The sequence below is a fragment of the Chenopodium album genome, chromosome 18 (assembly GCF_948465745.1).
Source record: "Chenopodium album chromosome 18, dcCheAlbu1.1, whole genome shotgun sequence".
Taxonomy (NCBI): domain Eukaryota; kingdom Viridiplantae; phylum Streptophyta; class Magnoliopsida; order Caryophyllales; family Amaranthaceae; genus Chenopodium; species Chenopodium album.
The window spans coordinates 4,554,488-4,568,837 of NC_137851.1; the positions used below are offsets into that span (position 1 = coordinate 4,554,488).

Consider the following 14,350-nt stretch of genomic DNA (forward strand, 5'->3'; position numbering starts at 1 on the left):
TTTTCTGTCTTTTAGAAGTTAATGATTGAATTATAAAGTAAAAATGCAATTGATTTCCAAAATGTAATGAAGCAAACAACTTGAATTACAACAAATTAGCTAGAGAAGTTTCAGGATGTGAGTCCAATATCAAAATTAAAGCTTGAAACATGACTTTACAAAGATATTTTCAAAAACTATACACTCCATAATAATCACTTTTTGGTACTGATTATATGCATTGAAAGAATACAGAATTAAACTTGGAACTGTGAATTACTCACACTAATAGCACAATCCATATAACAACATCTGTTGCTAGGTAAAAATGGGAGAGTAATTCATTTAAACGACGAAAATCCATCAATAAAAATTCAAGCTAATGTGCTATGTATTCAATCATTCAATAATTGAAAAATAATTCAAATGTAAGCTTTCTTAATATATGGACATATTTTTAGCAAAGAGTACGACTAAAAAATCAAGATCATCGACAAGAAGGAGCTATGTATAGAAGTTCTTACATGACAAAAATAACTCTAATACTGAACCTCGTTCGAGCCACACTATCACCTAGTGCAGGATATGATTGCTGTAAGTATCCCAAGGTCTAGCATTGATGTGAATTTCTGCAAAAATAACATATAATTAACACATTAGTCAAACTAAAGCATTGCTAATCGAACTTGTTTAACTAGTAAAATTAATTAACCTGTGGACAGATTGATGATGTTCAAAGCAGGAAATCCAGTCGGCTGCAGAATCCCAGTGTAGTAATTACAACTTTCAGATGCAGATTTGTTGAAATAATCATTGTAATAATTACAATTATCTTGTTCATCTTTCTCATAATTATAATTATTTGACTTATTACTATAATTGCCCTTTATAACAACAGATTCTCTTACAGTACTACTACCCTCTTTGCTAATTACTCCATTACTAATTTCAGGGTTTGATTGAGAAATCATCAAATTCGACGAACTCTCTAGATGCTTCTGGTGATGATCATTGACTATCTTTTTCTTTCGAGTTCTCTCCCTAGCGCGTTCCCTAGCCTCTTCTCTCCTCCTCAACTTATTGACAACATTTCGAGTATTATTATTATTATTTTCTCTCCTCTTTCTCTTCATACTCGACGATTTCTCATCGTTGTTATTTTTACTAGTACAAAATTCTTTATGTTGTTGATATTCCTCACTGATGACGTCAACTTCATTATCTGATGGTGTTACAGGAGACTTAAAATTTGAAGTGCTAGCAAGCTCGTCGATGGCGGGCTTAGACTTAGTCAAGAGCCATCCAAGGGTTTTGCTAGCCTTATCAAATCCTAACATGTCTTGAAGGTTGAAGAACTCGCGCGCAATGCTCATTGACAATCTCACTCTCCTATCTCTAACCCCTTGAGCAGTGGTGATCTTGGTATGTCTATCTTTCTTTCCGCCTGCTCTTCTAATAGACCTCGAAACACATACATTCGACGGCCATAACAACCCATTTTGTTGGTTATTTGAAGTTTCAGATGATAAATTAACTATTGAATTGTCTGAAATTGGAGGGTATGAAGTTGGTGGTAAGAATTTTCCATAATAATGTTGGAGGAAAATGTTGTTGTTTTCAGAGATAGCGCGATTTGTAAACAAAGATGGAGACTGATTATAAAACAAAGGATAACAATTGTTATTATTATTATTTGATGAAAACATCTTAGAAAATAAAGATAAAAACTTTTTGTTTTTTTAAATTTTTTTGGAGAAATTTAATTAAACTTGATTGTGATTTCTACAATTCATAAGATAAACTAGTAGTACATAAAGGTGAGAAAGTGAAAGGAAGAAAGTGACAAAAGAAAAAAAAAATCTGAGTGTTAAAAATTGTGTAGATGATGTATGAACAAAATTAATTAATTAGGTAAAAAAAAATATGAAATAATAATATGATTAGATTTTTGATGTTTTGAAGTCGATGTCACGACTCGATTAGTAATCGAGGCTACTAGCTTAGTAATACAATGAAGAGAAAACCCAGATCTAGGAGTTGATGGCAAAGTTGTTGAAAGCCACTCAATTATTTTAGAGAGAAAAGGTGTGTTTTTGGTTGCAGATAAAATAAATAATGAAGAAGAAGGGAGAAAAAGAATGAATATGAATGTAAATGAATATCAGAAATATGGAATTTATGCCTTTGTCTTTTTTATAATATGGAATTTTGACCTTTTTGAGTAATACTGTTTTTCTCTTTTGAAACAGTCTAAGATGTTTAATTATTTATGGACAAGTCATGTGATTGGATCTGACTGTAAATTCCCTTATTTTTTGAGTTATGAAGTTTTGGACAATAGACCCAAAAAAAAAAAAAAAAAAAAAAAAAATTGAAGTGTTGGATAATTATTTATTTGAAGATTATTTATCAGATACAGTATTAATATGACTAGTTGTGTTTTTTCTGCTGTTTTTATATGACTGCTGAATGGTTAGAAAACATTCATATGCATTTAATGCCTTCTTGATGACAGAAATGCAGAATTAGGGTTTTAAGCTTTTGGATTGGAAAGGGGTTTTTTTATTTTATTTTATTTTATGTTTTTACTATTTTTTTCTTTATTTTTTAAATTTACCTGTAAACATTAGGTCAAAGCATGCATGACAAATTTGCTTTTTGGTTTGAAAGGAGTCATAATGATGATGATGACATTTAAACATGTTCATATCTTTGGAGGTATCACCCTGCGTCCCAGCACAGACTGTACCGGTTAAATTCACCGACATTCTCGATAACTGCGTCACGTGAATATTATAGCTAAAAATATGTACAAGGGAACATTTTAAGAGATTTTTTATAAGAGATTTTTTTTTACATCGATCATGCCTAAAGTATAGTCTAGTTTTGGAAAATAGATTTACACCATTGTTCAATCTTTGGTACATGAGAGTATAAAAACAACTAAATTATAAATTTGCTTCCTAATGTACTTGAACAAAATACCTACAGTATATTGGTACTTTATGTCGCTTGCAAAATTTCTTCATCCTATATATTGTGCCAAATAACCATTAAAGCAAACAAACATGTATCTTTTTTTCAGCTCATCAGTGTAGTATCTTAATGTGTTATGCTGGCCTTACTTTTAGCCTATATATTGTGGCAAACCATTAAAGCAACACAAACATGAAAACTTTGACAGACTTTGTTGAATCTTATCTCACTCACTAAATGTTTTATGTTTTGGCCACTTGGCTTTATATGATGTCTGAAGCCTAGATATGTTCTAATTTCTGTAGCTCAAGAATCAAGAAAAATATATTACAATTGCTAGGGCTTTTAATATGTGACAATCTTTTTTTGTTTTGCATTTATTTGCAACCTTGCTTGCTTGATCTTTGCATTTATTTGTTTTAGACAGTACTAGTGTACTACCTGTCAATATAATGTTTTCACCTACCTAAATTTCTCTAGGAGACACTTGGTTCACTTGCCGGAATGGATTAGACGTAGTAATCAGGACTAAAACCATGGTCACATAAGTTAGAACTTGATTCTTAATCTTTGTGTGATTCTTAATACTTTGTGTATGTTTTTTTTTAAAGAAAACAAATGTTTTTTTTTTCCTTCTTATTTTAATCTCTAAAGGTTTAATATGAGTTATACTCACACGCCAACTTACCTTCTTTTCGGAGCAACCGAGCAGGCATTAGGGTAGGATTTCGACTACTAATGTACTTGTAAAAGTTAGTCTAACCTATTTCCATCACATGCCAACTACATACATAAGGGATGAACATTATATTTTTAAAAAACTCTAAGCAATCTTTGAATTCATCATCTCCGACCCATCCCATCATTTAACCTACGCAATCTTTTTTTTTTTTAAAAAACTCTAAGCAAACGCTCACTTGATTCCTCCCACTCCCAAACACACAATAGTTACGGCATGTGTGCCTAGGGCGATTTGACCCTTAAAAAAATCCGGTTTAAAAGGGTCATTTTCTTTACAAAAGGGTATACAAAAAGGAGTAAAACAATTTCTTTCCAAAAGGAATAACATTAGTAGGGAAGAATTAACCAAAATGGTTAAGTTTAAACTCACCTAGGGTTGCTTCAGTTGTAAAACGCCGCTTTGGTATAGCCAAAGGTCCATTGATTGTGGCTAAGATTACGTCCGTACATGCATTTATTCTCTCTCATCTCTCTATAAAAATTCTTAAATTTCTTGCTTTGACAAAATTGCTACAAAACGACAATAGCTACAACCCTATTTTCTTTACTTTTACCCCTTTTAGCGTACCCCTCTTGAATTAACTAATTTCAAACCCTAATATTCTTTGCATTTTGCTTTTTGCTTATTATTGGCCTCTAGCGATTTCCTTAGTGTCACAGTACGGAGACTCCGTCTTATTTTGTAAGAGATTGTTATATATATTCAGGTGCACCGTATACCCATGAGTATTTTGTTAGAATTAGAGTTACTTATTTATTTTACTAATTAAAACACAATCCCTCTATTTTCATTTAGGAGTACGTACCAGTTTGATCGACACACATGCTATTGCGTAAGTTTGACTAACGATATCTTTAATTATCAATAATTGTAATGATGAAAATTTGATATTTGGAAAGAGGAAACCATGCTTAGAGAAGATTCTAACAAATATTCACATGACTATGTTTAATATTTTGTATATAACGCAATTATTGGTCAAAGTGGTGCACATAAATAATGTTAAAGTCAAATCAAGTCACTTAAATAAAAAATAAAAAAAAATAAAAAAAAAACAAAGGAGTGAACTAATCTTTCTTTTTATTGAACTTAACATATTTTTGCCAAACTTAAATTAATTTTAGTGGATATCGTTTAAATAAGGTGAAAAATCATAGCCTAAGAATTCTATAATATACTTCTTACGTATATCGTGCGGGGAAATTTGTTATATGTTAAATTTTGGGTGGTGGAATTTTAAAGTTGGAATTAAATCTCGTTTATATTTGTACCTTTTATATGTTTATGGTTTTTTTTTTTCATAGTAATATAGTTGGTGTGATATTTAGTCCATTTCGGATTGATAGTTAACTTTAATTTTCATCATAATCAAGGAATTGATAGAATTAGTGACACACAAGAGAAGAGGAGAAGCAAAAGTGGAGTCTATTATGTAGGTCTACAAACAACCAGATAAATTGGCAACATATTGTGCTATTACATATAGATTAGTTACATTTTTTAAAAAATTAATGTAAGGAGGATCCTGAGCACATCTCACCCAGTCACCCTTACGGTTTTTTTGGTTCAGTATTTACGGTTCAGACATGCATGCACTTGGGAGTAGATAAGAGGGTAAGGGAACCCCTACCCTCCAAGTACCCTCACTAAATAGGACTCGAACTCCAAACCTCTAAGATATGAAATAAAAATAAAACATTAAAACAAGGGTTCGTTTGGAATCGTTGTGATTTTCTGTTTTTTGGTTTTTTGTTTTTTAAAATATATGATATATGTCATACAATGAATCAAAAATTAGTTAAACTTGTTAAAGTCATGATAATTTTGAAAACTGACAACAAAAAAGTGGAAACTACTTTTTCTTGTTTGCTGTTTTTGGTTTTTTATTTTAAAAAAAAAACAGAAAACTGAAAACAAAAAATAATGTCAAACAAGCTCCAAATTAATGGTTTCTTTGGCTTTTTTTTTTTTTTTTTTCTTTCTCTTTTTTTATTACTCTGTACTTCGTACATTTTACTGGGATGCAAAGTATGCATGCAGAGTATATACTATAGGACATTAGACATTGGCTTAGGCTAGCTTTTGTGTGATATTATCTTATAAGTACTTCCTAGTTCTATCATACCCAAATAAAGTTAAATTTTTCTAGAACAACTTTGCTAATTTTTTTGTTGAAATTATAAATGTATTGACAAGTAATATCATCAGGACTTTTTAAAAGCATTGAAAATTATTAGGGAATCTTAAATGTACTTGTTTCTTTTGGTGGAGTTCTTACTTATTGTTGTGGTAAAATCTTTGCATTTGTTACTACAGTATTTAATATTGCGTTCATTCTTCCGCTGACAACTTTTCAAGGACCATCTACTTAAATTCTTCACACTATTACTCTATTAGGTGGAAGTTTTATTCCTGAGAAACATATACTATGTACATTATCAAATCATAAGTGCAGTCTAAACGAGATTCTTAGATAATGGACAACACATCTCAATCAATTTAAATAAGGCAATATTGACCTCAATAATACGAATTTTTAACAAGGTGCAAGTAGCAGCATGAACTACAAACTTTCTTATTAAGTGCACAGAATATCATAAATGAAGCTTGATACAAAAAATTTTGCCGAAGACATGGTATCTAATAGGGCTTTTTGTCATAAACTACCTATTAAAATGTATTTTTTTATGAAAAACTACCTAATAAAAAAAATGTTGTAAGAAACTACCTATTAAAATGAAAATGTTGTAAAAGACTACCTTTCACCGGATTTTCACCGTTGATTATTTTTTCCGACGTTGACCACCCCCTTGCCGATCACGTGACCTTTTAAAACCTTTTATAATTCCCCACCAACAATGCCACCTTCCTTACCACCGTCCCATCACTGTACAATTTTGACCCACCACCGCAACACTCAAATCCACCTCAAAACTGCACCCCCAAAACCACCTTGAAGCATCCCCAAAATCAACACTAGCTCTCATGTAACCGAATATAAGGATGAAATGGGGATATTAGGCACCGAATTGGGGAGATATAAAGGTGAGAATTTGTTTAATTCAAATCATTGACCGGGCGAAGGTGGTCAACGTCGGAAAAATAAGTCAAAGACGAATATCCGATGAATAATTGTTTTTCACAACATTATTTGCTTTAATAGATAGTTTCTTACAACATTTTTATTTTAATAGGTAGTTTCTTACAACATTTTTTTATTAGGTAGTTTCTCACAAAAAAAATTGCTTTTAAAAGGTAGTTTCTCACAAAAAATCCTATCTAATATTTTATTATCATAAAAAATTGTCTAGTATTGCGTGCCGAGACTTTTATGCGGGAAAAAAATTATCAAAAAAGGTTTTAGAGGTCAATTTAGTCAATTTTGAGATCAAATTAGAGAAAAAATTACAAAAAAAATTGATTTATGTGCTATAAAAATGTCTCGGTTAAGGTATTGGGTCAATTTGGACCTTGAGGACTAAATAAGTAAATATGATATCAAAATTTGCAAAAAGTTAATAAAATATTAATATTCGATAAAATTTCCGGTCTTAGGTTTCATTTATGATATTTTGTGCACCCAATAAAGAAGTTGGTGTTGTTGCGGCTACTAGTCAAAGTTCATGCTGTTACATGCACCTTGTTAAAAGTTCGTGTTGTTAAGGTCAATTTTGCCTTTAAACAACCATTACTTGTTATATATATATATATATATTCGACAAAAATAATTGTTGTTATTTGCGTAAAATTATTTTAAGTTATAAATTTACATATTTACGACAACTTTAGATTAATTGCCTTTGCAAAGGCCTTCAAAATTGCATGAAAGACACACTTTGTACACTTATGGGCAATGTCGGTGATTAGTGAAGAGAAAAACTCTCATTGGCTTAAATTACAAGGTGCTTTTTAGGGACACATAGTATCTAAATTTAGTGGTGGGAGACATGCATGAAATTAATATACTTGGAAGATTTTTGTGTTAAGAAAACATCACGAGTAAAAAATTTAGATCTTTGGCAAAAGAGAATTCCCAACAAATAATAGAGAGAAATCTTCCCAAGCCCTAGATGGTAGAAACATTATTGATTGCGCCAACCTTATAATTTAGGTCACGTATAATTTAGGTCACGTATAATGATCTAGAGGTACTTCCTTTGAAGAAGAGATGATTAGAAATCTAGTCGATTTTCGAATTTTAAATCATGGATTCACAATGGTTATAATTTATGGCCACGAAATTATAAGTTATTATATATTTAAGAAATAACCTTAAAACATGTTAGATGTGGGAAGACTAGTTACCCATAAACATCACCATCAACATTTGGAGGGATTCTTGGAACGTCATTTTAGTAAAAAGAGTCCATTGACATTTCCTTTTCGAAGGATTCTATTACAGTATTGTCCACAATATAAACAAGTACTTGTACAATTTTTATTTTTATAAGATGCTGAATTTATTAGGAAGTTATAGGGCAAATTACAATTTAAGAAGCATAACTATAATACTAACTATAAGGTGACATACATTTGAAACTCAATCGATAATCCTAATGAGTCTAGGCATACGTTGCGGAGCAAAAATAACCCTTACACGAAAAATATAGTTTAAACACGACACAAGTCTACTCTGTTTAGAGAAAAATAAAAATTCAACTCGAATCCAACCTGCGCTTAACAAGTCCAGTCATTGAGGAAGTGACTTGTTTCTAAATTCTAATCACAAAAGCAGGGCAGTACAACTACAGTTCTTCCACAAAATCAAACAAAAGAAGCTTGTAAAATGGTGTTCACTGGTATTTTTAAGAAGCGTGGGATAACTTGAATCACCAATATTTGATCCCCACGCACCTGTTATTGTTTCCTTGAATGTGAACTAATCAATGCTAAATACTAGGGAACATAATAACATCAATAATGCTCTAAATTTTTGCATGATTAAAGAAAGATGAATAGTTCTCTTGTCATCAACATACGTGATTTGAACTTCAAAATGTGCATGAGGCAATTGGAACTTTGTACATTGGACTTTCTAAATAGCACTATGAGCTACTAACAAACGAAAATCAATCCTATAATTAATTGATCTTTCTTTGTAGTTTTTAAAAGGGGATATTTAGGGTGATGTGTGACATTTCAAGTTTTAACAACCTAAAAATCTTGACTAAAAACCTAAAAATCTTGATTACAGGCAATATGTGACATTTCAAGTGAAATCAAAAACATATGCAAACTACTCCCATTAGGGATGGCAATCCAGTCCGGATTTGACCTTAATCCGACCCGATCTGAGGAAAAAAAATTTGCTCTGAGTCCACGAAAAAAGTAATCTGAGTCTGACTCCGTTAAAATTATCCAACTCCGAGTCGGAGAAGGGTCAGAGTCAGATCACAAAAAATCCGAGAAAAAAATCTGACTCCGACAAATGTCTGACTCCAATAGATTATATGACTCCGATCCGACACCGATGGATCATGGATTTGGGTGTGGGTCGTGGTGGCAGTGGGTGTGGGTGTGGGATGCAAAGGCCCAAATAGCCCAATTTCTCAAATTACATTGAGCAACCAAAAAAAACTCGATGTCGGGTCGGATCGGAGTTAGAGTATTGGAGTCACATGTCGGTGTCGGATTTAAAGTTAGAATTAGCTTTCGACTTCCTGTAGGGTTGGAGTCGGATTTAGCATAATCCGCTCCGATAATCCGACCCGTTGCCATCCCTAACCTCCATTGTTTTTTTTTTTAAATAACACATTTTCCATAAACTTCTGTTTTAAGTGAATACTTTTCCTTTTTGGAAACATTCTACGAATAATTTTTAATCATAATTCTTTCCTTTGACATTATTAATCCCTACGCCCCACAATATTTGGAAAGTTGAGGTGGACACGTAATTTAACAAAACTATAAAGTGGGTCCATTTAAAACATTTATCTGTTATATAAAGTTATCTCTTTTGTATTTTTATATTATAAGAAAACAAAAAATAAGGGTAGTGAGGAAAGAGAATGTAAGATTTAATTGAATTTTGGGGTTTGTGGTCCCAAAGGAGTATAGGATATTTCTTTATTAGTAGTCCCAATCCATATTTAGTAACGTGTCAAGTATTTATGACGGACGAAAATGAAAAATGTGTCAAATATTATGGGACAGAAGGAGTACATTTTATATAATTTCATTTCTTTTCTCTTGGTCTCCAACTCTCCACTATTACATTCATTATTACTCCTTATTTCTCTCACCTCACACCCTAATTTTAATTCTCCAACAAATCACCCAATCTATACACCCTATAAATTTCTCCTGAAACTCTGCTTGGAAGCTAGTATGTCACTTAAAAAACTGAAAATTTCAGCATACACCCGTGTGTACCATGAGCATGCTACACCCGGTCATAATACAAAGGTTTTTAAAAAGGCAGAAAGAACATTGCATACAAATTAAAGTACATGAGCCAAAAATAAAAAATCAAAACGATTCCCTCCTTAATTTAAGGGATTGATTTGTTATTTATATTCCTTGATTCATTAAATTTATTTATTATTACATTTTATATATTAATATAATACTTTTGATGAATAGAATTTCATTTTTTTTTTTGTTAAGAGAGAGAAATTGAATTTATAGAGAGAGAAAAACCATGGTAAATTTCGAATTTCAAAGTGATTCAATGTTATAATAGAGTTGATTTTATCATTCCAATATAATCTCTTAATGATGTAATTGATTAATTTGTTGTTGAGAGAAAAGGGTTTTTTTTTTTTTTTTAATTTTTTTTCCTTGTTTTCGTGCTATTTTCTGAGGTTAAAAATGATGTTCTTTGTATTATGATAATCGGTAAATGTTCTTTTATCATTTCTTGGATACATATTCTTCTTTTTTTTTTTAATTGGAATTGAATATGTTCTTTAAATCTGATCAATAGGTTCATTATATATGAACTATATGTTCTTTTTTATTTTTTGACAAAGAACTATATGTTCTTTACATTATAAACAGTGTCTTCAATATATGTAGATTAATAATGTTCTTTGCTGGGTTTCTATAATACAAATCATGTTCTTTTAACTTAGATAATATGTTCTTCTATATTAATATGCGTTTGCTTTAAACCTTATATTATTTTAAGTATTATGTTTTTTAATCATTATGCTCTCTTGTATTATCCCTTATGTTTTTCTGGTAACAGTGAAAATTTATGATTAACTTTTGTACATAATTTTTCTAAAAAAATTGCAATAAAGTATATTGAAAATGAAATTTTAAATTTTGAATTTTTGAAATTTAAAAATGAAATCTTGAATTATTTTTTGTAAAAAATAATCTTAGATAGAAAAATTCTAAAAAGCTCAATATTTTGAAATGATTTGACATTAAATGCGTGGTAAAAATCTATTACCTTTTTTTAAAATTAGTTTCTCATAACTTACCATGTTCTTTATATTTTAATGATGTGTTCTTTTATAATTTAATGATGTTCTTTACATTTATAAGCTATGTTTTTTCCGTTTTATTTCGAGTGTACCATGCGCATGGTACACCCGGGTGTACAAACTAACCATTGTAAAAAACAGAGAAAATACGATCTTGAAATGCAGGGAATACAATAATTTGCTTTGCCATTGATTTTTGCTTCCCCTGTTTAATCATTGCGAGCGGCAAAACAAACAGTATGGTTTAAATGATGGGGAGGAAGGGCCGTATTCAAACATGATACCTAAAATCTTCATCAGCAGACAAAGACTTCATTGGCATCTTTGCTTTGGTTGGTTATATCAAAGTTATGACAGTTACAGCAAAGGGTCCTTAAGCTGATATCATTTCAAAGGGTCCCTCAAATATTAGTCAGTTTATGGTGGAAGATAAGCCATGTTTCGGTATCTGCATCATATCTTTCAATCTATGTATGCTCAATAGTATGTCATAGGAAATTTTCTAGGATCAGGCTTAATAGTATGTCATAGGAAATTCTCTAGGATCAGGCCATATAATTAACATGAACTAAAGAGTACTGTGTTGTCCTTTGTTCATGTTCCAAGTAAAATGGCCTCCTCTAGTAACGACACAGCAACACTGTTAAGGGACACAATAAGCACAAAATTTTTTATATATTTTTGAAAAAAAGAAAAGAAAAAGAAGCAGAAACTACTCCTATGAAAGTTGGTAACAATTGACTATATAAGTAAACACTTCTTATAGTTCTTAATGCACTTTCTAATGTATATTACATGGGAGATTTTGAGTATGACCATAACCATGTTGCCTTCTGATAAACAAAATGAGCCAAACACATCAAATCTATCATCCTAACATGGCTTGTTACTGTCGCACCAAACAACCTCGCAAATGGAGGGGTACAACAAAAACATCACAGCAATTGCAGGATATAGCAGCCTCACAACAAATCAGCAATTGCAGGTAAGCAAAAGCTACCAAGGATCCCTGAATTTGTACACACACCCACAACCACACCAAACACACACACACAAAAAAAAAGCCCTTCTCACAAACTCTTCAAAGACTCCTGATATAAATTATAGGAGCCACTTTATTTGAAGTTGAAAGACAAGTAAACATTAAGTCACAAGAGTCGCCGCATCAAAAGGATCAAGCAGAGGCTATATAATTAGGTATAGCCATATTCTATAGCTCTGTGCTGTTGGCCGTGAGGCCGCTGATAAAAGTTTATGTACTTTACAGAAGTATATGGCATAAATATAAAATACAGCTTGGAAGGAGTGAACAATCTCTAAAAGTAATTGACCAGCAAGACAATTTCTGAGTGACTTGGCTAGTTTGACAACACCATTGTTTCTCCTAGATAGTCCTATTCACAACAGCATTGCTCTTCTATAGCTAAAGTAAATGATCAGTACCATAAAAGACTTTGGCAACTCAGCTACACACAAACTCAACACTCATAATCTGAACTGTTGCATTAAATTTCTAACAATAAAGGAAATCAGTGAGATCAGCAAATAGAATGAAAACCTCCTAGAAAGGACTTCACCCCTCTGCCACAGCCGTAATGACAATGATTTACTGCTAGTTTTAGAATGGATTATACCCTTGATTTTGAGTTGCTACCAACCTGCAATATTATATTGTCTACTTCCTGAGCCACACAACCAAGTACATTACAGATTGTACATAACAACTGTCCATAATTCCAGGCATACCGTCTTCTTCATGAGCCACACCTCCGTTAAAAACATTCTCAATACAAGGACATATCTAATCTTGTGCAACTAAACTTTACAAAGCAGACAAGGATAACATTATAACAAGCCTTGATGAACATATTTGTGCGACGAAACCAAAAAACGAGTTATCTAAACTAATATACAACTATCGGTGAGTCCATCCTGTGCACCTCAAAGTAAAAATACAACAATATCCTCCCCATCAAAAGAATAAAAGAGACACTAGACAAAAGGAATACAATGAAACTGCAGAATTTACTCAACAAATGCTAAAATTCTTAGTCAGAATCCCTCTCAATAACTAAATCCGTAAATATAGCCTCAATAACATATAAGAATATCCCATCATCATTTAGTAGTGTCAAATCCAAAACTAAAAAATTTACTTCACAGATTGCACACAACCCCAAAGCAATGTCCCTAAATCAAACTGACCAAAAATCTCTCTGCTCCTAATTCTCCAAGCCTCTCCAACATGAACCTCAAGGTAGGATAAAACAAATTGCATCATCAAAAGAATAAGAAAGCCAGGGTACTGTAGACAACAAATTTGAGTTGAACGGAAAAAAAAAATGGAAAACAAATAAAAATAAATATATGCTAACTCCCTGTGTCTGACAGCCGCTCCCAATACCTAAATGGGTATAATTGTATAAACAATGAGATGATATGATATACAGAAATTTCCATGGTTTGACACATTTATAGCCTGAACAACAAAATCAAAGGTTACCCCCACCCCCCTTCAGGCCTTCCCTCTTGAATCCAATCCTATAAAAATGTTACTTTGCATTGTCACCTATAAAACCATGACCCAGAAAATATTCCTCCATAATCTTGCAAACCTTAACCTCACTTGAAATCTAATCTTCTTGAACTCTCCACTTCGAACCGTAAAGGGGAGAAGAACTCTATGGGATTGCAGAGCAGAATTAAGTAATATTATTATCCTTGAAAAGGCTTCCTTGACAATTTCAACCTATTGAGAACCTTCATAAATAAATGCTTAAACATATGGATATCCCTAAAGGTTAGAGGTTAAACTAGATTTTAATAATGAGCAGGGAGCCAGAGAGCATTATACCAACCTCACAAGGCAGATTAAAGACAGCCTATTGTATGAAAGAAGAAGAATGGTCTCAAACTCTCAATAAGCAGAACCCATAGACCATTAAAGCTACTCAAAAATTGACCTTAAAACCAATACACTAACTCACTAAGCATACCAACTTTAAAAATAAAAAAAAACCCACTACAGCTATCATCACGTTGATATGAAACAAAGCCACTTTTCTAAGACAACATTAAAAAAAAAAAAAAAAAAAAAAATTCAACAACTTGCCTTCTTAAAAAGCTCTGCTTCACAACATTTAACTACTTATTAACAATGAAAGCTGGTGAGCTAGTTGAAGAATCTTACCTCTGATAAACGAAACATAAAATCCTCTGG

The 14,350-nt window shown here is 31.9% G+C and overlaps 1 protein-coding gene across 1 annotated transcript; it reads right to left on the reverse strand.

The window, feature by feature from the left end:
• Window positions 1-530: 530 nt before the first annotated feature.
• Window positions 531-1,685, reverse strand: LOC145591061 (uncharacterized). The gene is made up of 2 exons (XM_081647444.1): window positions 692-1,685; window positions 531-608 (listed from the first exon to the last, which is right to left on the reverse strand). The coding sequence occupies exons 1-2, from the start codon at window positions 1,683-1,685 to the stop codon at window positions 553-555; spliced, it is 1,050 nt and encodes a 349-aa protein (XP_081503570.1). The 3' UTR covers window positions 531-552.
• Window positions 1,686-14,350: the final 12,665 nt, after the last annotated feature.

Excerpts from the sequence above, each read along its gene's own strand:
- LOC145591061 (XM_081647444.1), bottom strand. The coding sequence starts at position 1,685 with ATGTTTTCATCAAATAATAATAATAACAATTGTTATCCTTTGTTTTAT. Across the intron at positions 609-691 it reads CATCATCAATCTGTCCACAG|AAATTCACATCAATGCTAGA; the intron begins GTTAATTAATTT and ends TTATTTTTGCAG.